Source organism: Diplotaxodon limnothrissa, linkage group LG18 (genome assembly GCF_057381915.1).
Source record: "Diplotaxodon limnothrissa isolate DT_005_m linkage group LG18, D_limnothrissa_male_GT1.1, whole genome shotgun sequence".
In the NCBI taxonomy this organism is placed as follows: Eukaryota; Metazoa; Chordata; class Actinopteri; order Cichliformes; family Cichlidae; genus Diplotaxodon; species Diplotaxodon limnothrissa.
In genome coordinates this window covers 12916834-12944313 of record NC_140613.1, presented here as the reverse complement: position 1 = coordinate 12944313, position 27480 = coordinate 12916834, and the positions used below count along the sequence as shown (strand labels likewise).

Below are 27480 nucleotides of genomic sequence, written 5' to 3'. Positions count from 1 at the left end.
AATCTCTGTTTGGTGGACTAACGATGCTAAGTTTGAAAAGTTGGAGATAAAAAGAATAAATGGATGTGGTGAGAGTGCCATTTAAAGACAAACTCTACCCAGGCATCACATGCATTCTCCCATGGATTATACTAAGATACCAACAATCCTGCACACTCATATATTACAGTAGTAACTTGTCAATAACAAAGTATCAATACTTTAAAGTGTACCCTGCTTTATCATTTATTTACCACACCATAAATTACAGTAGATGACCTTAAACCTTTGCCTGGAAAGCCTAATCTCATCAGGCAGTGTGTAACGAGAAATCACCCACAAACAAGAAGTAGGAACTTTCTTTTGTACAGTTGGACTCTTTTTTGCAACCACAGAAGTCGCCCCCTGCTGGTCAATACTGGCCTCTCTTTTCAGACCAGGAGGCTACATCCTATCTTTTGTATATTTATGACACCCAAATGTTTGCTCTGCTGTTAATACTTTGTTTCAGCCTGTAAACGTTTACCTGAACACCAGGTTTCAGGAGTATTTGCCTTTTGTGTCTACCATTTCCTGAGTTCTGGCAATTCAATCAATGCTAGTTTAAAAAAAAGCACATCTCCATGATTTGACAGCGTGGATGTGTTGTGACAGGCAAGATACTGAAAACGTGTGTACTGCAAAACACAGAAATCGGTGCTGTGTGAACTCATTTTTGAAGGGCTCAGGTGTGACTGATGTTCATTTATATGTAAAAGTCCAGCAGCGTTGATAAAACCATCAAAGCCGGCAAATAATCTGAAGGTAAACTGATCAGAGATATAAACTGAATCATCTACTGCATTAACATATTCTTAGTATGTATGCAGACATAACACTAAAGCAGTGAATCCTTTCATCAATACACCTAGGACGTCTCGGTTAATATCTTGAGGTACAAGTTGTTGATGATGATGACATGTATACCTTTCTACTTTTGTTCTGAAAAATATCGCCATTCCTATAAACACACACAAAAAAACAATGCCATGCACTCTCAATAGCATGCCAAAGCATCAGGTGAGGAAGCTCATCTGTAACCGAAGGTCGCCTTATCGATCCCCGGGCTCTCTGTCCTGGTCATTGTGTCCTTGGGCAAGACACTTTACCCTACCGCCTACTGGTGTTGGCCAGAGGGGCCGATGGCGCAATATGGCAGCCTCGCGTCTGTCAGTCTGCCCCAGGGCAGCTGTGGCTACAACTGTAACTTGCCTCCACCAGTGTGTGAATGTGAGAGTGAAAGAATAGTGGCATTGTAAAGCGCTTTGGGTGCCTTGAAAAGCACTATATAAAACCAATCCATTATTATTATTATTGTACTTTTCATTGAAAAATCATTTAAAAGAACCTGATAGTTTGTATTTAGCTGTTAATAATTTAGAGCTTCATGCCGTCCAGGTGTAGCACCGAGTCCTTATTCTATATTCTATGAGAAAAACATCCATAAATTATCCTTCCTGGACCAGCAGTGCCCAAAATAGCTCCCCCCTCACTCCAAGCTCAATAGCAGCTTAACTAACATAGTTACGCTTGATTTATAGTACCCACATCCAATCTACAGCGTAGGCCTACACCCTATGCTGTAGCTTGACCTGCGCCTCCCCAAAATATGTTACTACACGTCGCAGCGATGCAGCAGCTGTGACAGGTCTGACTGGTGGTAATATGCACACATTGATTAGCACAAGGCTCGTGACTCTGTGAAACAAAATGTAATAGGCTGTAATTGTATTTAGTGTGCCCATTATTCTACTGCAACAGCTAGTATTCTGCCAGTGTGGACACAGGCTGTTTTTCTTGTTGTCACAGCTCTGTGTGACATTATGTGTATAGAATCAAATGTGTATAAAGTGTTCTCTTCTCCCTGCACTTGATTAAAAGTAACAGTTGTTCAATATTTACCAGCTCCGAGTTGAAAATGATCAGCCGAGTTTCACTTGTAAGGACGGAGCAATGCAGACGGACCAGCTCACAACGTCACGCACTGTGACAGGGATTCAATGCAGTACTATGAATGAAGCTGTAGCTCCGCTTTTTTGTTAGATCTGTGACCAGGTAATTACTGGAAGATATCTTTTATCTCAAAATTCCCTGTAAGTCGCTTTGATTTAGCTCATTCTTACTAATAGGAATTTGAAATAGCTTGTTATATATGTTTCAATGTGAAGTCAAACGCAGTTAGAGTGAATTTAAGATTGGACTGCTTTAATGAGCTACTGACATATATGAATCATCCTGTCAATATCAAATACTTTAGTCTTAACCTGCTTGCAGGACTCCCACCCAAGAAGTGTACTGTAATTAATCTGTCAGCTCTCTTTGAACTGCATGGCTCCGTCTAACCATGTAGTTATTCCAATATGGATGAAGACCTCGGGGCTTAGACAGTTTTTGTTGTGGGGATACGGAGATTAATCGCTCAACAGCTTGTCCTTCCTTAATGAAATCCGTGTACTTTACTCTTTTGCCCTTTTCAGGAAAATGGTTTCCTGGCAGTGCATAAATTTGGCAGCCTGTCTTCAAGCTCCTGAGCATCTAATGAAATTATTTGACCTGCTGATCTATGAGTCATTTAGAAGAATGTGATGTTAGGCCACTGAACTTCCAAGTTGACTGGAGTCACTGGACTCTAAATATCACATTGGCGATATAACTATTAGTAGGCGGATGTTCGTAAGCACAAAAGGCAACATTCTGATGCCACTGTTGTATCTCCCAACATTGGTATGTGTTAATTTTTTTTGCATTAAAACATAATGAGCATACAGCTGTAGCCTGAGGTAAAGATAATTTAAGAGTCTTTCATCTCTCCTGAGCTGCACTCCTGCACTAATGCACTTTCCTCCTTTTCCAGTTTGGCATTTTTTTTTCCTATGATGTAACTACGTGGCTCTCAAGTGCAACACTTTGAAGCACTTTAACCCCTGGAGCCGGTCCAACACTTCCACATAAGCACACGCTTGTTAATCTGTGCAAGCAGCTGGAAAACAAAGTGACAGCTGCAACGTGCTTGAAACTACTTGAACATCTGCTCCAAAACTTGTGTACTTCATTCAAAGGTGGACTGTAGACAAAACCACCTGCCTAAACTAATACAAGCACACAAACCTCCCGTGAGACATCTTTAGCATACATGAATTGTCACCAACTCTGTGATGAGCTACTTTGATAATTCATTGTTCAAACCAGTAGGTCCCAACATGTTGGTACTCATCCTCCAATAAAAGGACAAAGTTTAATCAGACAAGCGATGTGGAGGTTATTTGTATTTGAAAGGAGAACAATTTTTGTGACATTTTCCTCCTTCGCAAGCTAATAAAAGGTTGAAAACCACTGGCTTAATCACATTTAAGCCAAAATAGAAATACAAAAATTCACATTCAAATTTACTGCATGGGTTGATTTTATGTAATAGTAGTGACTTAGATTTCTTTAAAATAGGAAATATCACAATAATAATACTAAAGTTAATGATGCGGTGCCATTTAGCCGCTTCAATTTCAGAGTCCTGATGCACCAGAGCCTTACGTGACGTTACAAACTCGGGGCTGTGCGTGTGTGAATGAGCATGTCTGCTGAGAAATCCCTGCTGCTGACAAAAATAACGCTCAGTTGCGGGCCACGTTTAATTAATTTCAATAAAATATTAATAGGAGAGTTAGAAACGCAAACTGCAGCCTTTTATAAATAATTGATGACGATTATCAGTTAGTACATATAGAGCTTGGTACATGAGGTTTATTAAAAATTATTCATGCACCCACAAATTTGCAAAGATGGACCCGCAGCACTCAGCCTCGTACGCGCACAGGTGCGCGCACACCTGGAGCTGCGAGCCACTGAGCAGCTCCAGAGAAGACGTCTTACTCGTACAACCGCACTCTAAATTTGTCTCCAGCGACAGTAAAATTAAATCAGATCCCGCATCCTCAGAAATCTCCAAGCCCTCTGAAAAGCAAAGAAACAGGAAGAGGATCTTTTGCTGTATGAAGTGCTTAAATGACTCGGAGGTGTTGATTCTGCGCGATTTAGTTACAGTGCGACAGCCCACGCTGTGAGATCAAGCGAGTTGTTCGAAAAGGTGCATCCACTCATTAAAATACTGAGGATGGAAAAGCAGTGTTTACAAACTTTATTCCGAAAAGTGCCTCAAATAAACACATTTCCAGTTACTTAGTTTCTCACTTCCAGTTGAACAACTTTTTAATCATTTACACGACTAAAACAAAAACCACAATCTTCCTATACGTTCTGCACCAGATGTTTAAAGTGCCAGTAATGACCTCCTCATACTCACATCTCTGATTGCGACGCCTGCCTTTGTACATGGTCATGACGAGCGTAGAAACAAAACGGGTGATGCTGTGGCTGAGCCGACTTTGCCTCCTCTTTCTCCTAAAAACCAGACAGACTGCCGGAGCACCTCCAGACTCCGAGCACAGCTGAGCGGAGCCGCTCTGGACCGTACCATTAATCCACCTATTCCAGGGGGAGCCATAGACGCAAACGCTCCGCTATGCTCCAATAGCAAAAGCACAGAAGGGGAAGTAAAAATCCTGCTTTCACGTCTTTGCGCGGTTTATTTGCTGAGAATTAAAATGCGTTAATTATAATGATTATCTAAGGATGGCAGAAAAAAATACTGGCTACTCTCCCCTTAAAGTTTTGCCTAATAGAAGTTGTTGTAATATCTGGTATTTTTTGTGGAGCCCCTGAAGCCAAAAAAAAAAAAAAAAAAAAAATCTTGAAGAAGCTGTATGACTCCAGTAGATAAGTCTTCCAATGTTTTATATATTTTGCCCATGGCTACATTCAAAGTTTCTCCATTCCTTCACAAAGTGTTTACCAAATTAACCGGGTTTTTTGTCATTTTTCATTTCTCCTGTAATGTTTGAATATTTTCAAAAGATGCCACACATCATATTTCACTTACTTACTGGCCAAAATATGCTTTTGTTATTATTAGAAAATTTTGTCTTATATTCTAATTTTCTGTTACATATAAACAGTTCCAGTGTTGGATGTTCTTATTAAACATGGTCAAAGTTTTCAAAAATTAGGTCAGTGTAGATGTGTTATCCCCATGAGACAAAAAAAAGAGCTGAGGCTCTACTTTTTTCTACTTTCTACATAGCTACACTCACTTGCAGTTCAAACCTTCTCTTTTCATCGGGCAGCCAATAAGAAAAGGGTTGGCTTAAAGTGAGGGTGCCGGAAAGAGAGAGAGGGTTGACCGAGTGTCTGCCCCAACCCCCACTGTATGTTGAAAATCATTTATTTTGAACTATGCTGATCATGCAAAGCTGCTTCAGTAGAATCCACTTTAATCTAAGACTACTGAATCTAAAATAGCCATGATAGATGCAGAAAAATGTAACTGTCATGTCACAAACATGGCATGTTTAAAAGACTCTTTTCAAAGACTCCACAGATATGTCCTTAAAATATCTTCTTTGGTAATCTGACAGTTAATGATTGAATGGATGGATGGATGGATGATTTGTTTTTCTACACATCAAAATAAATTAATAAATTAGGATAACATCAGTTTACATCCCCATTGCATTCACCATCTCATTATTTCCATCGTCTTTAAAGGTGAAATATTTCTCTACAGTGAATGGTAATCAAATAATTTAAAGGTTACACAGATTCTTCCTGACTTACAGGGTTCTCGTTGTTCTCAGTTTGATGGTGAGGAGATGAAATTCCATTTAATTTGCAACAACAGTTACCTCAAGGTGCTTTATAATGTGAGGTAAAGACCCCACACTAACATAGAGAAAACCCAGACAATCCGACGCCCCCCTATGAACAAGCACTTGGCAACAGTGGGAAGAGTCAGGCTGAGGGAGGGGCCGCCATCTGCTGCGCCAGGTCGGCGGTGAATAGACCCACTAGGCAAAAAGGGTGGGGTTACATAGACTAATGGGTGTCCATGAGACTCACAGGTGACCAATATGATTGATGCCGGGTGTATCAAATAGGCTTAGCCTTAAAAATCTTCATTTAAAAAAATAAAAATGAACATAAAATACTTGCATCCAATCTACAGTGTAGGCCTAATATAAAGCGAAAACAGGAGCACTGAGCAGCACTGTTCCAGTTTGCATAATCATGACCAGATGTAAATAAACATACATGTGTGATATTGTTATGTAAAAATTGCTGGCAAGGGGAAACGTTTTGATAACTTTCTGGGTTCTTGATTTTAGCCGACCTGGCCTGTGACCTAGGAGATTTGAGCAGGCTTAGCTTGCATGCAGGTGAACAGCTCATGGCATTTGTCCAGATAGCCTTGAACTTTCGTCAAATTATGTTTCCACTTATTTTTCTTTTCTAAACAGTGCCCAGCAGAGAGAAACAGCACAGAAAAACTGACCTTTGCCCACATTAGCCCAGACTGGGTCCCCAAAAGAGAAATGGGGTTGTATCAAACATAAAGCTGTAGGCAGTAAAAGCAAGACTAAAAGCTGAAAGATGCTGAATTGTGCGCTCACATGTGTGAGTCTGCACTTGTGAGCGGCCCTCTCTAACTCACTTAACCCAACAATGATATAAAAATAGTGATTGGTACAACAACAAAGATGCACACGTGTGTGCACTGCACACTCTAAATATAGACTTCTGCATTGTGTGAACACTTGCCCAGTCATAGATAATATGTTTAACATGTTTAATTACATACACACAGACTGTTGTATTCATTTTATTATTATATAATTTCAACTGTAAGAACTGTTAAGATCTTATCCTTAGTTCCATGATGCTTTATAGGTATAATGACTACATGCAAGCATAAAAAAAGGTCATTCTTTCTATTAATCACAGAATTTTAACCAATCTTTTTAGCAGAATAAACAAAACAAAATCTAATCACGGGGGTCACAAATGAACGATTCATTTGATATTTGAGCTACATCTTTAAAAAATGTCCTGATTTTTCTGTCCTCTAAAGCCACAGAAATTTTCTGTGTGACCTCACTATTCAAATGGCATCCTGTCATAAAAGTAAATCAGCCTCCCATTGTCACTGTCTCTCATTCATCAATCAGGGTTTTTAATTCATTTTAAAGTGGATAGCCTGTGGACTTAAGAGACAGATTTAAAAAAAAAAATCAGCAGTGTGTCTAAAGGAGCCGACTCCCCAGCTGTTGCAGCTTTTAGGCTTGGATGAAGATGAAGCCTTGTAATTGTGATATCTAATTACACTGACATGGGGTTTGCAGCTGCCTCGTGCAAAGCCTGAAGTCTTAATTGTTTCTTTGTTCTCACAAAAAAAAGACAAGAAACTAAAAGCTCGTGAAGAAAACAGGCTGAGTGAGACGATTTGTGGCTTCAAGTCGCCGAAATCAAACTCCAGTGTCATCAGCTATTGTCTCAATTTGACATCTCTTAAGAAAGAGTAAAAATACCGCTGTGTGACTTAAGTGGTGAAAATACTGCGTGACAACAACATATAACATATATATATAATTGTGTTCTGGCATATTTTCAAAAAAGTGGCCTGAGGCTAATTTAGAAATAAACCACATTGAGTGGCAGGCGAAGAACTTTCTAACAAACAGAGAAAAATCTTTTTGTGGAATTTAATGATTCATAAATGGAAAAATGCGATTGGATATTCTGTGCAGGATGCATGCAGTCTTTCCCTCGCTGACTACAAATGAATGATACATGCTGAGGGACAGCATGAGATGTCCCAGTTTTGGTCTCAATGCTATTCTCTCAGCACCATCTAGTGTTCATGCAGATGAGAAATTAATAAATGCATCAGCAGAGGCCAACAAACTGCTGCTATTGGAAAGAAAACAGAGGAACCTTTAGACAAAAGTTTAAGCATTAATATATGAATGTCAATGTGGCCTCACAGCAAGAAGGTCCTGAGTCCAGCTGGGGTCTTTCAGTGTGAAAGACCCCAGCAGGTTCTTCCTGTGTCTGCGTGGGTTATGTCTGGGTATTCCAGGATCTTCCTACAGTCCATCTTGTACCAATTGGTGACTCTAAGTGAATGCGAGCGTGAATGATTGTCTGTCTCTCTGTGTTAGCCCTGCAAAAGCCTGCCAACCTGTCCACTGTGCACCCCTATGACAGCTGCAATAGGATACCCCACTCGTGCAACCCTGAACTGGATAAGCAGAAGAACATGAATCAATATAAATATCAAATTAGCAAAAGAAAAACAAACAGGCATCTAATCAATCCTCTGTATTGATTTTATGCCATTATTCTTGTGCGTGTAACGACGTTTGTTCTCCTTTGTTATCTTTTTCGTTCTTGTGAAGCCCTTCAAAACGTACTATATAAATTGATTTTAAACTAAAGCAATCTCAAAGAAATGTTTCTCCTTGTGGGGTTATTTTTATTTAAGATGGAGTTTCAGTAAACAAGCCTACAATTAAACTATTACTAGTTAACTACTACAATGTAACACCTTTCCTGACTCAAACTCACAAGTGCAGAATTTATTATAGGACCATCCGCTCTTCTCAACTAAACGCCAGGATTTCACAGGTTTTACTGTAGTATCTATTTCAACCACAGGGAGGCACTCAAACACTACAAGACTGCTGTCACCCATGAACGCTCTCAAACACTATAAACCTAAGCAAGATGTGATCACACAAACACTGATTATGAAAAATGAATGTGGGAAATATCAGTACATCTGTGTCCAGATTTTATCCACAGAGACATTACAAGAAGGGAAGCTGAGTGAGTAAAAAAAGAAATGAAACCCTCCCCTATGACCAGCAGACATCTTCATCAGGGGCCCAAGAAGCGGTTGCGAGACGAAGACCGCATCAGGGTGATTGAATGTCACTTTTAGTCACATTTAACACTTTAAGTCATTGTATCTGCAATCCAGTCATGTCTGAAGAAATTAAAGCAGGTAAAGCAAGCACGTCAGTATCTCATTGCTATCAAATCTACTCATGCAAGGGGTGCTGTGGTACCTCAGCAGGCTGAGCTGCTCACTGCAGGATATACAGGTTTGATTCTGACCTTGTAACATTCCTGTCACATATCATACCTTCACACAGCTGCATTTTCTGTCATGCTTCAGTGAATATAATTTAATAAAAAAAAAAATGTTAAGGAAAATATCAAGCATTAATATCTTAGGCAGGCTGCAGATGCCTGTTCATGTTTAAAAGATAAGGTGTTTAGGGTTAAATTTCTTGGAAGAATAAAGGCAGAAGAGATTACTTCCAAAGTAGGAAGAGACATTACTGTGTGTGTGTGTGTGTGTGTGTGTGTGTGCATGCGCGCACAGATGGTCAGACAATCAAGAGCAGCCAGTGGAGCCTCAGTATGGCACACTAAGCAAAGTAGTATTTCACTTTGGCTGCTGTATGAAGCTCAGATGACGTGTTGACCCGAGATCTTCTCTAGACACTCTTTCTGTGTGTTTCTCAGAGAATACAACTGTGTCAGCATGCATAACAATGAGGCGAGCTTCTTTTAGCAGAGCAAAGGGGACATGTGGTTTTGTGCTGACATCACTGTGAATATGTCTGTGTTGTGGCAAAGTGAAACAGAGTGGTGTTTATGACTACGACTGTTTTTCTTGGCACTAACTGGGTCTTATGAATGCAGTGATGAGCAGCATTTATTAGAGATCTTATTATACCCCCAATTTCTGGCCTACATTTAGAGCTAAAATGTTGATTTACACCGGAGTAAAAACTTTGATTGCTACTTAGACGAAGTGATTGATACCATTTTTTTCATGGTACATTTAACACAAAGCTAGAGCCAGCAGAGACAGGAAGATAGGGACACAGGAGGGATAGCTAGTTAAGCTAAAGCCAGCAGCCACTTAATTTGGAAAGAGAATTAAAATGAAGTCAGTGCCAAAAACTCCCATGTTAAAATGCCCAACTTTGCAGCATTAAAAGCACATTTACAGCGTGGTACAAACAGTTTGGTCCTTTATGGATTGTTTAACACATCATAACAACTCTCAGGAGGGTAATTTATTTTTTTTTATAACTTATCCACCTGGACACTGAAGGTAGGAGCTTGGCTGGTTTGACAGGCAGATGCCTCAACACCTGGCAGCTGTGGTGGATCATCTAATTAGCAGCCTCGTCTCTGCTAATTAGAGTCACTAAACTAAAACTTTCTACTTTGTCTGCACTGTTGGTGTCTTTTGGAGCGAATTTAGGAAATAATCTGACACTTAATATTGGCTTGCTCTTTGGTGCATCCTTGTGCTTCAGTTTAGGTGAGTGAGATTCTAGTGTTTCATTAGTCGGTTAGTACTAAATAGCGGTTATGCATGTCTATAGATATCTATAGATATCTTGCTAGCTAAGCTCATTAGCATTAACTAATAACTTTACTGCCTTGTACAACTACATGACAACTTCTAGCTAAAAGCTAACATAAAGACCACATCTATTTTTTAAACACAATCTTTGCTGGAAAACTGTTTAAAACAGTTGATTGGGCGCTGAGCTGAAGCTAGCTGACAGATAGTCTAACTTAGCCATAAAGAGACTGTTCAAAGCTAGAATACTGCTATTTCTAAAATAGACCTATGGTCTTTATGTAGTTTTGTTTTTAGTTTTTTCAAACAAAAATAGAGAGAAAATCAAAAGGAGCAAACCCTGGCTGGTCTGTCTTTATTTTATATTTGTTTCCTAAAGACACAGCTGGTTTGCCTGATAAGCTGACAGCTAGCAAGACATATAAGCAGGGATTTGACATTGGGTTTTCATTACTGAGCTTAAGGGTTCAGCTGACAAATGTCCTGCAAACACATAGGAGACATTGTGATACTTTTTCATATGTTGTCTGATAGTGAATTGATGCTAATCTCTGGTGCCCACCTATCACATTTCACTATACTCTTGACAATTTTTGAGTCTGAACAGCAACTTGAATTAATCATATGCAAACAACTTTGGCTTTTGTGGCATTTCTATTTTAACTATGATGTTAAAAAAAATCACAGTGCTTACTGTTTTTTCCAGTTTTACTAAATTAAGTATCCCTGAAATGTCTCTAATATTGTCTCTGCCTGAGACAGCTATTCACTTTGAAAAGTAAAGCCTTATAGCAAATGTTAGAAAGGGTTACGTTATCTGAGGAGCTGTCGGTTACCAAATTTAAGTTTTTATATTTTTACCTAACTGTGGTGAGCTCAGGTATTCTTTTAGTTAGTTGGTGGACTGCTTTGACTCTACAGTCCTCAGTTAGCATGTTAAAGTTCCTGACAGCACAATTAGAAAATAACTGGACAAGTGTGGCTCATTTGGAAGTGTTACTAGGAGAAAGTCTCTTCTCTCTAAAAGGAACAAGGCAGCAAGGCTTAGGCTTCCAGAGTCGCATCTGATAAAGACACAAGACTTGTACAAATGAGACCAAAAGTGGAGATGTTTGGCCATAATGCTCAGAGCCAGATTTGGCAAAAAACAAACACATCAGAATAAGCACCTCGTACCAACTGTCACGCACGGTGGTGGAGGGGTGATGATCTTGGCTTGTTTTGTAGTTACAGGACCTGGGTGCCTTACAGACATTGAGTCGACCTGTATACCAAAGTATTATAGAGTCAAATGTGAGGCGAACCCATCTACCAGCTAAACCTTTGCCAGAACGAGGTCATGTAACAGGAAAATGATCCCAAGCACAGCAGCAAATGTAGAACAGAATAGCTGAAAAAGAAAAGTCTAGACCTCAACCTGATTGAAATGCAGCGGTGGGACCTTAAGCTGTGAATAAACGAATGGCCACAAACGCCAATGAACTGAAGCAATGCTGTAAAGAAGAGTGGGCCAAAATTCCTCCACAATGATGTAAGAGACTGATAAAGCCATACAGAAAATGGTTATTTCAAGTTATTGCTGCTAAAGGTGCTTCTACCAGCTATTCAATCATGGGGACTGAATAGAGGTCTGTGAAAACTCTTTTTCACAGGACTGTAAACTAGAGTCTTGTTGATGTATAAATGCAAAGTTTGGTACAAACTAAAGGACAAAACCAGAAACTTAGTCTTTAAATTATAATGAACTGATAGATTGGGTAGTTCCAGTTAATCATTTCCAGAGAGGTCTGAGATCTGGAGGGTTCCTCACCATTAGACTTGTACTGATATCTTGGTGAGTACAATAATCATATTATATGAATAATCATCAAAAACACTCGTGTGTGGTGTTTTTTTTTTTTGTTTTTGTTTTTTTAAAGGATACATTTTCATTACTGGCTCAGGCTGATAACTTGAGTGACAGTTTCACTAAAGAGATCAGTCATATAGTTACAATAATACCAGAACAGTTCTCAAGTCACGTAATTATGTGTAATAACTGTTAACCTTGCAATTTTACCACTGCCGCATGTAATTTCATATCCAGAAATGCATGAAACTGGGAAAATATAAGGTGGAATTACAGATGTGACCCTGCAGCACTCTTATTCTTATTGGGGGCGATCGTGGCTCAAGAGTTGGGAGTTCGCCTTGTAATCGGAAGGTTGCCGGTTCGAGCCCCGGCTTGGACAGTCTCGGTCGTTGTGTCCTTGGGCAAGACACTTCACCCGTTGCCTACTGGTGGTGGTCAGAGGGCCCGGTGGCGCCAGTGTCCGGCAGCCTCGCCTCTGTCAGTGCGCCCCAGGGTGGCTGTGGCTACAATGTAGCTTGCCATCACCAGTGTGTGAATGTGTGCGTGAATGGGTGGATGACTGGATATGTAAAGCGCTTTGGGGTCCTTAGGGACTAGTAAAGCGCTATATAAATACAGGCCATTTACCATTTATTCATATTTAATGAGAGAACAGGGCTTGGGGAGGACTTTTATTCTCTATGGAGGAGGCTGTGAGCCAATCAATAAGTAATATAAGGAAGACTTAGAGGGATCCACAGAATGCCTATGAGGACTGAGGCCTGAATGTATGTACAGTATGAGCTCGCCTTGTGTCCTTCCCGCAGCATCTCCCTTTTTAACTCAGCTGATTAAGTAAAAACGTATTCTGTATCTCAGAAACTTTGCCGAGGCCATACTTCAGTTTATTAAATTATTTCATACTTTTTACAGATCAAATATAAGACTGGCAACCAGATACAGTGCAGAACTTTTGACCATGAATGGTAAAAACCAAATGACAGCTCAAGGTCTTCCGGCATTATTGATTAAAAATAAGAGTTGATCATTTGTAAGCTGTTCAGGCTCCATGAGGTTGAAACATAATTCTAGAAGCCCTTACACGGACCAAATCAATCATATTTTAAATCTTAAATTAAAACTGATTTTGTTTAGGTTTCTAAATAAACATTTATTATTGCTAGTTATTTTATTTAAAAAGGGAAAAAATGATCAAGTCTACTAGTTCATCTCAGAAAATGTAAATATCTGGATGGGTAAGCAGGAACAGATGGATTTATGGATGGAAACTTTCATATATTTTGAATTTATTCAATGTAAAGTAAAATATCAGGTCTTTCCTGTATTTGGCTTATAGATCATGAAAATCAGAACTCAGGCTTCTCAAATTGTGAAAATATCATAAGAACATTTCCTAGTATTCTGTAAAATATGTTCATTTTTATATTGAGTACTTGGTTGGGAGTCGATGCAGGATGGCATGGAGACAATCAGCTTGTGACACTGCTGAGTTGACACTGAAGCCCAGGTGGTTTTGATAGTAACAGGCCTAGGGAGCTGAATACAGTAATGACATGTCTAGCAAACAATTTGGTAATAGCTGTGGCATTGTGGGCAGGTACTAAGTCCTGGTGGAAAAGGCAATACACATCTTCCGGTAGACGACTATGTTGACTCTGGACTTGATAAAACACAGTGGACAAGCCATTCCAGCAGATTACATGGCACCCCAAATCAACCCAGATTTAGGAAACTTTACACTGGTCTGGATTCTGTGCTCTCCACTACTCCTCCAGACTCTGGGACCTTGATTTCCAAATGAAATGAAAGAATGTACCTTCACCAGAAAAGAGGACTTTGGACTATTGAGCAATATTTCAGTTCTTTTTCTCCTTAGCCCAGACAAGATACTTCTGACACTGTCTCTGGTTCAGGAATAGCTTAATATCATAATAGCCCCTTTTCTGAATACCCCTGTGTGTGGTGGCTCTTGCACTGATACCAGCCTCAGTCCTTGTGAAGTTCTCTTGACAATCCACTGTTGCTTGTCCACCTTTTCCCATCATACTTTTTCCTTCCAGTTAATTTTAATACAGCACTCTGTGAACAGCCATCCTTTTCAGCAATGACCTGCTGTTGCTTACCTCGTTTGCATGAACTTCTATTATTGTTTCCCATGCTTTTCCACCAAGGTTATCCAAATTGACATCATTAAGATCATTTCCTTTAGTAAAAGTATAAATATACTACTATGAAATCGTTCATAACAAGAAAAAGTCTTTCAAAGATATAATGGAAAGACTCAAATTGCTGTACCGTATATGTCGTGTGCAAGTGACCTCTTTAGCATTTTATTGTTATTGATACATTATTGAGCAGTAAATGAGCCCTGCAGCAGGTCAAGTTGGAGCATTTTTCAATAACTATATTGTGTGCATATAACATTATAAGAGTAGTATCAGGATGGATTACTGAATAGGACTGCCAGGCACAGAGCCAGATCACATGGCCTTAGAGATTTCATTTGGCCAGAGCCCTGGTAAGACATGACTGTTAACATCTCTTGTTGGGCAGTCAATCAAACAACAAAGAGACACAAAAACCTCTTAAACAGCCACACTACTAAGAGGCACAGAACAAAAAAGTCACAATACAGATGAAAATGCCAACAGCTTTAAAGAAACACAAAATGTTTGCAGTCAAAGCAACGCGGTAAAAAAAAAAGAAGCACAGAGACAAAGATAAACCACCAGCAGGCTTTCAGTCTGGTTTTGCTGTTGTATAGCACGGATGCGGGCTTTCTGGATGAAAGTGCCCAGAAGTTTATTCTGTCATAATCAGATCTGTCAACAATAGCAGCTTAAGCTCAGAAGTAAATGTATTAAAGTGTATTGAGAGAATGTAGTAGATTGACTGCAAATCCAAACACTTATACAAGTACCTGAAAATTGTACAGTACAGTGTTGGAGTAAATAATCACGTTAATTTCCTGCTCTGAATTTTCAGATCAATCTGACGAATAAAAGTGGCCATGTAAACTGAAAACTAGAAACTGCTGGTACACCAGCATCCCTGTCCACAGTGCAGCGAGATTTACATGTAGCGGGTGTCAATCAAGAAGGAAGCCCCTGCTCTAAAACCTTCGGCATTCCTCACTTCTGCTAAGAGGACATTAAAGATGTATGTTGTACAATCATTCCACTGTGGAAAAGGTTTAAAAAAAATAACAATTAAAAGCCCCAAACTATTGTTGATCAGTGTATAAAAATTTCTGACCACAATTGTATGTCCTGACACACAGTGAAACTAGAACCAACTCCGAAGTATTGAAAGTACACTCTAAAAAACGATTCATGGGTTTAGTAAGTAAAGCTTAAAATCAATAGCTTTTTCTGCATAAAAAATTAAGTTTGTTGCATGTACACATTGTAATCAGTTGATAACTTAATTTAATGAGTTGGTCGAAATGAAAATAAAGAAAACAGTCTTAGCTCAGTAATATATCGATTTTGAACAGACATTTCTGTGTTAACTTAACATGAAAGTGTATTCAGTTAATACAACTTAAAAATCTCGTAAGCGTCCTTTAAAAGCTGAGTACAAGGCTGACTTGCCCGGACATGTTGTGCTCTCAGACCACTGATCGAAAGAAACTGAGGGAAAGAGAGAAAGCGGAGAAACGCCATTTTGTACGGAACGTTATCAAACGTTAAAGCTTTGTGGTGAGTACAATTTTTTGCCTTGTTTTATTCACAGCAGCTAATAACTCTAACTTTAACTCTATCAAGACGCACTGCAAGAAATCTATTTTTACACAACACTAAACTCTTCCTCGGCGAGTGGTGGTGATAAGCTAGTAACATTACACTTCTGGCTAACTTGTGAAGTAATTCGACCGTAACATTAGTCTTTGTTAAGTTTTGTTTTACGGTGGCAGCCAAATGGTGTTAATTGACACTGAGCTTCTGTAGCCGTAGTTTTTAACTCTGCAAAGACAGGGTAATACACGTTTTTCTTCTTTCTACTTTGAAATCGTTGCAGCGTTGATGAAGGTTTGACCAGCAAAAGGCTGGGCCGTTTTACATTCATGACTAAACAAATGTAGGTTACTGAGTATACATTCGGTTTAACATCGATGCATTTTGATGTTTAAGTCCTAGAGTTATTTTTATGTGAGATTGAAGTTTGTTAATTGAGCCCTAGCTGAAGAACAGCCTGTGTCAAAGTTCAGTCAAAAAACGCGGGCGAGGAAGCGAACGCCATGTTGTAGAAACGCCACACGAAAGATCTTAAGTAACATTCATAAACTAGTTGTTTTAATGACATTACATTGAGTGTGCATTAGCACATAAAATATAATATTGCTCTTTTGGGTGTTAACTGCAGATACATAAGCGCAGTTGTATCACTTAAGAAAAAATATCTTTGATTTGGAAACATAAAGCAACTTTTAGGAGAAACTCAACACTAAAAATAATATACATAGTTTTAACTTTTAATGTCATAAGGATTTCCTGTGAGATAATGATTAGACTAAAGACTATAGTTAAAAAAGCGTGAATATTGATTGCGTGTAATTTGCCCATTTCTTTGCAGTAGTTTACAAGCATTTTTCTTGTTTTTCATCTTGAATATTCAAAAACAATGAATTAAAATTTACTGTAATGCTGATGTAGCACAAGTTGTTTGTACTACAGCCTTCTGAATCACCCAAGTTAAAGTAATTTAAACTGTTTGTTTTTAAAATGAAGTGGATCTGTAAAATTTGCAAATTTGAAACACCAAGAAAGACATTCTCCATTCGCAGGCAGGAAGTTGTCAATCAAGCACCAAAAATCAATGACCTGAAAGAAAGATGGCCTGCTCTTTTTGATGCAGTTCAGGTAAATATTTTTCCATAAGATAATTTGCAGTATGTATTCTTTTAAAGTAAATTGTATACATTAACATGTTGTGCCTATTTGTGCCTTTTTTTTTTTATACAGATAAACCAAGAATTCAGAAGGATCACCACTGTTAACCTGGAAACAACATTCATGGCAAAGCTGGACCAGTACTCTCAGAAAATAATGTCCTTGCTGTCCTCAAGAGGAGGGGCTGCAAAAATGCGCATTCGGCGCATCCAGAACATGCTGCTAGAGGTATGAATGAATGAAATGTAGTTTTTTTTTTTCCAATAGGTGATATTGAGTCTTAAAAGGTAGCTGTTTACAACTCAACTATGTCAAATTATTGTTTAGAGCTTGAGGCACAAATATCAATTAAAACTATAAATACTTAATAATAAAACAAATTATAGGTGATGTGGATCATGATTGGCAGAGTAATTTGCAAGATTTTGCAGTTTTTCTATTTGTTACCTGGATTTTTCAAGTTCATGAATTGATCATTTCAGAGAAATGGCTCTTTGAAATGATCAATTCATTATTTTGATTATCACTGGAAATCTATAATTGGTACAGTTCAGGCCATATAAAGTCAATCTTTTTTTTTTTTTTTTTTGATGTAATTATCAAAAACCCATCCTCCTCGAAGAGCAGTTCGACATTCTTTTTCTTATTCACAGGATGATTCTGTGGAGAGAAGGCGAGAGGTCGCTATCCGTGGCTTAGTGGTGTATCTCAGGGAAAAGGAGGAGGATCTCTTCAAAGAGCAGGTAAATCAGACATGACTATACTTTGTATTAGAGCTACGATCTAATCTATTATTAATTGATTTCTAAATTTTTACTCAGTTGTATATAGTATTTGTATTCTATTTTTATCTTATTGTATATTTATTTTATTCTACTGTGTATATAGTATTTTATTTTATTCTATTCTGTACAGTTGTGTACTGTATTTATTCTTATTGTATTCTAATTTTTGCCTCATAACTTTTGCACTGTCCACTCCTGCTGTGACAAAACAAATTTCCCACGTGTGGGACTAATAAAGGTTATCTTATCTTATCTTATCTTAATTAATCGGCAATTATTTTGATAATTGATTGATCGGTTTGAGTAATTATTTTAGAAAAAGAAGTCCAAATTCTCTGGTTTCAGCTTCATAAATGTGAATGGTTTCTGGTTTCTTTACTCCTCTATGACAGCAAACTGAATATGTTTGACATTTGAGGTCATCATATTGGGCTCTGAGAAACATTGACATTTTTCACCATTTTCTGACATTTTCTGGACCAAACAACTAATCAGATAATCGAGAAAATTGTTAGTTGCAGCCCTATTTTGTGTTACTCTCATGTATAAGTATGATTACTTAAAACATTTATATTGATTCTGACCTACCAGGATGGTGGCGGGGATATTACCAATGAAGTGATGAAGATTGTAACCAGAGGTGCCACAACGTCTGATCCAGCCAACGCAAGGATCATACTTGAAGGAACAGAAGTCCTAGCAGACCTGGGTGTACCCAGAGCCTGTGCCTTGCTAATGGGGCTGATATATGCACTCAACCTCAGCTACCCAAAAGAACTGAAAAACACTTTTGAAGTGTTTCAAAAGATATTCCTCGAGCTGGATGATCTGAAAGCCAGTCCTAAGGTAATGTCACTAAAAAGTAAACTGTTGTACTAAAAAAATGTGAAGAGTGAGGCTATCCTCAAATTAAACGGGAAATGTTCCACTGTTGTTTGCAATGTGTTGTGTTACATACTGTACAGTAGGCAGTAGGTGTAAAGTTGAGCGTTGAGCATTAAGTACACCTAGTTCAAAATAATGCACTTTAAAAGGATAGCTCGGGTCTTTTGAAGTGAGGCTGTATGAGGTACATATGTATAGTGAGTGTATTACACACAGTAGATGGCAGTCAGTAAGCTCCACCTACGGAGAAGCAGACGGGGCCACCGGCATGCAAGATGAGCCTCCATCCTAATAAAACTGATGTCAGTTTAAATGTACATTATATCAAGAATATGTTTACTGCTTTATTTTGCTATCAGACAGCCTTTTCTGTGAGGAAAGAGAAGTTCTACTGCTTGTTGTTTCAATCGCTCTGGCCCACCAGCGTCCATGGACAAAAACAGCAATTTTACCTGACAGCACACAGGAGTTGCTGGTCTCCTGCTGCCTTGATCAGTAAGTGTAATTGTGTTATTTGGTGACTTTGGTGTTAGTTCGGGTTAGTTCAGATTTACCAAAGTCACACAAACAAACTGAGCCTATCGTGCGTGTCGGTGGCAGGAATGTGCTGACTGCTGTCTACTGTGTGTAATACACTCACAATGTACTTCATACTTAAAAAAACCTAAACTATCACTTTAACACAAACAAACTTGAATCAGAGCATGACTGTCAAAATGTTCAGTCTTTTTGAGACAGATTTACAGGGGTGTTTTATGTCATTTATTTTATGGAGGCAACAATTTTGTCTGCTATTGAAATGTCAATGAGTCTGGAATGGTGGACTGGTGTTCTAATAAACAGTTTGATCATAAAACTGGAATTTCAATGCGTAATTTATTGTATAATTGTAAGTTATAAGTTATTGTAAGTTATTAGTACTCAAAAAAATTAAGGTAACAATTTGCATGGATATTTCTGAGTAGAATAAAAGTAAAAAAATAAGTTTTAATAACTAAATGGAGTAATTTTTAAACAATTAAAATTAAGTTGGTTCAACTTAATTAAGCTTGTAGAGGACAAAGCAAATCATGTTGTTTGTACGTAAGGAATAGAGTTTGCCTAACTAAAGAACTCTTGTGGCATTTACGCTATAGTGGCTAAGCTGAAGTAACTTAAAAAGATCCATGCAAATTGTTACCTTAATTTTTTTACGTTAAGCCAGCAGATCTTTTTTTAGAGTGTATTTAAGCTGTAAACAAAGTTCTCTCTATTTATACTGCAAGTACTGAATATACTGCTTCAGTTGATCATATGTTCACTGTAGTATATGTGGAGTATAATGGAAAGTTTCACCTGTTCATGGATCAAAATTGTTGCTTACCAAGTGATTGTCCAGCAACGATCCTGGCGTTCTCTCCAGCCACGGCTGCCCGGGCATTCCTCTCGCTGGCGTACTGAACAAAGGCGTAGCCTTTGTGGACAGAACAGCCCACAATCTTGCCGTATTTGGCAAAGATGGCCTCAATGTCAGCCTTGGTTACTACGGCTGTGTTGAGGTTGCCGATGAAAACGCGAGAGTTGAGGGAGCGAGGATCATTCTTGTTGGTCACGTTGCTGGTCTGGGTCTTCCCAGTCATCCTATTCCTGCAGCAATGCCTGCAGGGAGACACAGTTGAACACTGCTCAGGAAGCCAGGAAGGTTAGATTGCAGAGGTTATACATAGAGAGTCAAACAGCGAGCAGCAGTGGGATGTAAACACTGGTCAGATCTGAGAGCATATGTTGTAAATAATTCCTCAGATTTTCTTTGTACAGGCTGAGAAACAAATCCCTCCCTAGTAAAACTGCACAGCAAATTCAAAAGTGTTAAATGTTTTGGTGTTAATAGTCTCCTTGCAAAAGTAGAGTTAATTTTACTCTAAGCAGAGTCACATTCTTTTAATGTAACTCTGAGGTGTAAAATGATAGTAGTTAAAATCGAGTGTTAAAAATGAGTGTTTCTCTGTCAAATCTGGGGGTGTTACAATGGAAACATTAACTCTTGACCTCTTAACTCTGAACTCCTACAGGGGCTATGACACCAACAGAGTACATTCACAGACTCCGCCCCCAGCACCATAGGCTCCAATCGAAGCTGAAGTGAAGCCGTTTCAGAACATTTTGCTCTACATATTTGAGTTGTTTGCCATGCTTGGTAAGTCATTCTTTCAAAGATTGTTTCAATTGTTATTAGCTTTTACTTCTGTGGCTCTTTGGAGTTGAGACAAAGCTGTGTGAAAGGCATTAGCCATGTTGCTCGCTGATAGCATAATATTCTGTTTTAGCTAGCTGAAAGGTATTGTTTGCAGGCAAATACCACAGCCTTGAAAAAAAGCTTGCATGTGAATTTTCAGTCAAACCTTTGGTCAAATACGCCTAAAACAATGTCTAGAATGTGAAATGTTGGTATAATGGTGCTGCTTGAAGCCTGAAAACGATCGCCCATAAAAAAGCGAGCAAACAGCAGTAGCAGACGTCCTGACTGGATTCTACGTTAGCATTTAGATCCCTCCAGAGTTTTGTGCACACGGTTTAGGTAAAAATGAAAAAGGTTGAGGTTTTACATTTAGTTCAGTATTACCTGTTGCCTGTGTCTTTGTCTTTTGGGAAAATACTTTACACAAGTAATGGCTCAAAGAGGATTCCTTTTTTTTTTTTTTTTTTTTTACTGTGCTGCAATTGTTTACTGGATTATTTGTGCCATTAATTAGTGTCAACTAATTTTTATTCAATCTCCGCACAGGATATGCTTGTGAAGATGGAATATGGGGGAGAGCAGAAGTGCGTTGAAGTTCCACAAAGGGATGAATGAAGGACATGCATATTGTATTGAAGAAATAAGTGATGAGAATGCTGTTATTTGCATTTACCATGTCAGACCTTTTGATAAACAAAATTCTAATGAAAGTGAGAACATGTATACTGTTACATCTTTCAGAAAATGTTTTGAAATTGTGGTGCACAGTTCAGAATAAATGTTTTTCAAAAACCATTGCGTCTTTTTAGTAAATGTTTATTTCCAAAAGAAATTTCTAGAAGTTCAGAACAGTAAAATCCCCGCTTTTTAGAATGAATTAGAAGATAACTCTTACGTAGTTAAACTAAAATACTCTTTGAGAGTTAATATATAAACTCTTAACACCAAGTGTTAAATTATCAACTCCAGACAGATTTGGTGTTTAACACTAAATCAGAGTTAACGTACCAACTCTCCAAAAAGAGTTAAATTAACACTCTCTGGTGTGGACCCATATAGACACTTTAATAGTGTTGAAATCAAATCCGACAGTGTTAATTTGGACATGCTGGATTTGCTGTGTGGGGTAAAAAGGCTTGCATGTTATCCTAAAGGCTTTTTGTAGACAAATCTTTAATGATTTTAGATTAGTCATATTCACGTATTTATTTATTTATTTATTTTTAAAACTGCCACTTGTAAAAATTATAATACAGCATGTATTTGGTGTCATCTTTCCCTCCTGAGAAATTTTTATGATTAAACAAATGAGCAAAAGGACTGACAAAGAGGAAGACATTGATAGATAATAATTACAATAAATATCAAGCAAAGTTTAAATCAAACTCCAGGCACCATTGAACATAATTTTACAAAGCCAAACCTTGATTGCTGACATTTTTTTTTCAATCATCTTTCAACTGTTTTCTCAATTAATCATTTAAAACATCAAAAAATAAAATAAGGTAAGAGGGAACTCTTTCCTGGTGTCTATTTTTTTTAGTTGATAAAACCCAACAATATTCAGTTTGCTGACATAAAACAAAGAAAAAAACAAGAAAATCTATAATTTAAAAAATGACTGACAGTAACTTTGGATTTACTCCACTGCTTATATATTTTTAAACTAATTGCTTGATTGTGGAAGCAAAAATCAAAAACCCAATGAAAATGAAATACATTTAAAATGTCTGAACAGACTGATTTTGGTTATTTTTGCCTAAACTGCTATTTTAAAATTCTACATTATTTATCTCGAGTATTCAATGAATCACATGGTTACAGCTCATGAGTCGTTATGCTGCTTATGCTGTTATTATCCTTGTCTAAGTGTTCACTTGTACTTGTGCCTACCTCAGTGAGCATGGAGACTGAGACAGATTGCTGTCTGCAGGAGGGGAGAGGAACTCTGACACGGAGGCGGCTGTGATTCAGGCGTGTGAATCTGATAGATCTCACTATATATGTGAACTGTGTTCCCACATTTGAAAATAGCGCATCACACTGAAGTCACAAGAATCCCCACTCACTGTTTTACCCTTTTCTTTTTTTTTTTCCTTTTGAGTCTCTTCTATATGCAGTGCCAGAGGTGGCCTTTATACTCCAACTGAGTATTTCACATTATAATCACTATGTTCATCTTTTTCACAGCGTTTCAAAAAGGAGAAAATGTAGTATTATATATTGTTACCGCTATGGTTGACACATTGTTTCTATATACATGTTCATGTGATAAATAAAGCACACCCTACTTATCAGCACATTAAAAAAGTCCTTAGCAAGTCTTAAAATTAGGTAAATATACCAACATTATTTATTTACATCCATTATTTATTTATTTACCAAAAACTAAGTGCAAATGCAGAAGTATGTTAATGTTCATGACAGTACATTTACCTTGTTTGTAAAGGATGCCATGAGAAAGTGTCTTTTTTTCTAAAAACAGCATGGCAACACAGCTTAGGATCACATTATACATGCCGCTTTGGTTGCTTTGCACATTGCTATTGATGTTGCATTCACTTGAATGATAGGTGTGAGGCCCCAGACATCAGCACTGGTATAAGAGGAGAAATCTAATCTTTTCAAACTTTTGCAATAACTCTCTCTGTATACACTGTGAATTCTGGGCTTGTACTAATATATCATTAAACTGGTGGTTTAAAAAATCGACACGACAAACTGGCTGTATCTCTAGCAACCAACATTCAAGGTGTAGGTAATTGGTGCACAACCGGCCAAAACAAGTTTGAAGCAATGGTGTAAATATGAGTGTGCCAAAATTCCTCCACAGCCATGTGACAGACTGATAAATTCATACAGAAAACAATTACTACATGCTAAAGCAGCTAAAGGTCATTCTACAAACTCAAACAAATAAATGACATGGTGTAACACGTTGTTGTATTTAGATTTTTTTTAACAAGCAAAAACACAGATTTTTTTATTATATCCTGATAAACACCTGATAAAACCTTAGACTTGAGAGGTGTACTTTCTTTTTTACATGACTGTATATGTACAAACTTGCTTTGTGTAAAGGTACCAACCTCCCAGGTTATCAGCATTAATCTTGTAGTATGTCATTATATTTGCATCATAATATCACAAATGACATTTAACTGCATAACCACTACTTATGCTTAGGTTAAGTACTCTTTGAATGAAAGATTTATTTGAGTGCAGCATGGTATGTGAAAGCATGTGAATATTTTAACCACCAGAAGAAGAATTACTTTCAAACAGAAACCAGGTCAACAGAAATAAAGATAATTTAACTGGACTCCTAACATTAATTTGCATTTAAGCATAAAGCCAATAGGTCATCTAGAATTAATCTTAGGGCAATCCTTCTGTAAACATCAGCAGCACATCATGATCTTTTTACCTCTGTGGAGCCTGCACTGTTTGCTCCTATCATGCCACAGTCCTGGGAGACGAGCATAAAGATGTGCACCACAATAATCGGACACATCCACTTCAAGAGGAAGGAAGAAACTTTCAAGTTGTTTCTTCTTGGAATTCCCAGTTGGTGGTGGTCTTTGTTTGTGAGTGAGAGTGTGTAATGAGGCTTTCTTAACCCAGATTTCACAAAGTGTAGACACATTGCCATGCAGGATAAGCTCTCATGAGGCTATAAGGACAGAAGTGAGTCCCAGTGGTTAGCGCTGTTACAGCTACTCACAGAGAGTAGAGAGATTAATTATTAATACTAAGAATTATTTAACTAGATTTAGATATATTTGTTTATATATAGTCATAATCAATTAATTTACAATCTCTGTGGTTTAAGCTTCTTAATTGAGAGGGTGCTCTGGGTTGTTCTTGTGTTATGGAGCTTTAAAAAGTCTCATTAGTAGATTTTATTTCCTGTACTGAATCAAGTTAGCTGTCTTTGTTCTTCTAATTAAACATTAAAGCTAAGAAATCTAAAAAACTCATTTTATAGAATCTAAAATATTTACTGTTTTCTATATAGTACTTGCTAGCTGATGTGCCTCTTACGAATATATTTAATTGCTTGATTTTGCTGCACAGCTGAAATCAAATGACCTGAATATAAAACATATACAAAAAGAGGTGCAGTTATATCCATTAGGTATTTTCTCAGAAATATTTTCCCTGCTGGAGGTGGAGTGCAAGCATGTCGAGTGACAGTTACTCTAAACATCTGCACACATCTACACCAACACAGACGCACTGAGTGCAGTCAATCCTCTCTCAGGTTCCCCTTGCATCACAGCTTCCCCCATCCTCCCCAACCGCTTCTTTACTTCCATCCTTTGCCTCCACCCACATATAATCCACTCTAAATCTCCTCTGCTGCTCTTCAAAAAATCTCCTTTTGCACAACAGAGAAGAGTAGATGAATTAAAACTGGTGCATGTCCCATATTACGGTAGTGCTGTGAGTTTGGAGTTAATTGACTTAATTATCGGTAGTGAGAGAGCAGGAAGCTGACACTCTATCCAATCAAACCTCAAATCCCATTCACCCCGTCTCTACCTTTTGAATGGTATCGCACCCCCAACACCTTACCCAACCTGCGGAGTGACTGATGGATGTGGAGTGCACTGAATGGTCTCTTTGAGGCAAATGTACAGAGGTGAGGCCATTAGATGGAAGATAGTTGATTAAGCAGGAGAATATTTTAAATAGATTTAATAAGAGAAAATGTGATTCAGACAAATGCTGAGCACTGAATGAAAGAGGTGGCATTTGCTTATTAAATACTAGTTAAGCGGTTTAAATGCACAGTGCTGGAAAGACTACAGTAGTTTGTAAATAATTTTTTTAGGTATTATATATTTATTCATTACATACAGTGGAGTGGGACATGCTAAATGGAATCTGCTGTTTCTTACATTTAATTAATGGACACTCAGCATTAACCCTACGATGTAACCTACGCCATAACAGATGCCATAATTGACAAGCAGCTCCCTGGAAAATCGAGCTACACATCATGTCGATGCAGCCTACAACTATTGTGTTTGGCCTGTTCAGTACTGTCAATCCCTCCTGGGTTTCCAGATACTTCTTTCCCACAGTTTTTTCACTTATCAGTGGGAGAAAAATAATCATAGCTTCAATATAAGGATTCCAGGAGGCAGACGGTACGCAAAGGCATGAATAGCCTACTCGTAATGACGTCGGTCAGTTAAGGCAAAAACTGAACAATTATACATATTCTGTCTTAAAACAGAGAATGAGTTTTCAGTGATCACAAGATTAATCACATGTATTAATATGAGACAAAAGAGTCTTACATCTGCACCATCGCTCATTCTTAAAAAAAAAAAACTGCAGTGAGGATTTATTCTTTAAAAAGAATTTTAGCTTTGGAGGTGGGAATGTGGCTTTGGTCCAGAAAATATTCCAGTAAACTACTGGAAGTACAGCCTTGAAATTATAATTAACAGACTTTACAGCATGCATGGTTGTATTGTTTCAGAGTTAATGACATATTTTAGAGGGTACCTTATTATTTTATTATTTTATTTTCATGCAGTTTGAGGAGTCAGTATATGTGTTCATTATTGCTAAAATCCAACTGTTCCAATATACACTGAACTGTTAAAATATACATTAGAACCCAAATGAGCCACACTTTATGCCATCCATCCATTTTCTTAGCCACTTATCCAATTCAGAATCGTAGGGAACCTGAAACCTCCACTGGGTAGAAGGTGGGGTACCCAGGGTAGAGCTATGGCCAATTTAGAATGACCAGTTAAGCTAACATGGATGTCTTTGGACTGTAAGAGGGAGCTGGAGTACCCAGAAAGAACAAAACACCAACTTCACACATAAAAGCCTGTAGGCAGGTTCAAACCAGGAACCTTTTGGCAACTGTAACCACCTAACCACCGCACCATCCAAACCATAGATGTCCAAACTTTCATTAGATAATTGCATAGCAAGTGGCTAAGCTTTCCTACCTGAATATTAGAAGCTCACCGGACATCGAGAGTAACTTTGGGTTGAATATATGTTGTTCTCAAACTGCCATCTCTGTGACTAGGGGACATTCCCTCTATAGCTTGAGCCACAGCTGCTCAAACGTTAGCATCTAAGTAAGGTAATGAGCACGAAGACAAATGCCTGCCCAGCATCAGTAGGTTCTTCAAAGCCTGAGGGAACGGCATCGAGCAAAAACAGCTATATAGACCAGAAACGGTTGAAAACAGCAAATTGCTTCTTAAGTGTTTGTATGTCTGTTTCTGAATTTAAAGCCTGGTGCAAAGTTGCTTGTAGACACAAGACATTACCTTGACTAATGGCTTGAAGTTTCTTACAATGTCTGCAAACTTGTCAAACTTCTATTAGCAGCTGACAGCATCAGATGGTCACTGAGCAACCGCTCAAGCGACGCTTTAAATAACCGCAGGCTGCATCTGGTACAAAAATACAACCACAGTCAGTCTAAGCAGAAGCTTTCAGTCGCCACATTTTTCACGTAGAGCATCACTCAGTTATCCTCAATTACATGTTTTTAATGAAAGTGATCACAG

At 38.1% G+C, this 27480-nt stretch overlaps 1 protein-coding gene across 1 annotated transcript in view; it reads right to left on the bottom strand.

The window, feature by feature from the left end:
* Positions 1-27038, bottom strand: part of LOC146613209 (RNA-binding Raly-like protein) — a 48156-nt gene extending 21118 nt beyond the window's left edge. The window contains exons 1-2 of the mRNA XM_085377932.1: positions 27019-27038; positions 20072-20346 (exon numbers count right to left, since the gene is read on the bottom strand). Coding sequence (XP_085234058.1) covers positions 20072-20346; positions 27019-27038 — 295 coding nt within the window. The remainder of the gene's footprint in view (positions 1-20071; positions 20347-27018) is intronic.
* Between the last annotated feature and the right edge of the window lie 442 nt (positions 27039-27480).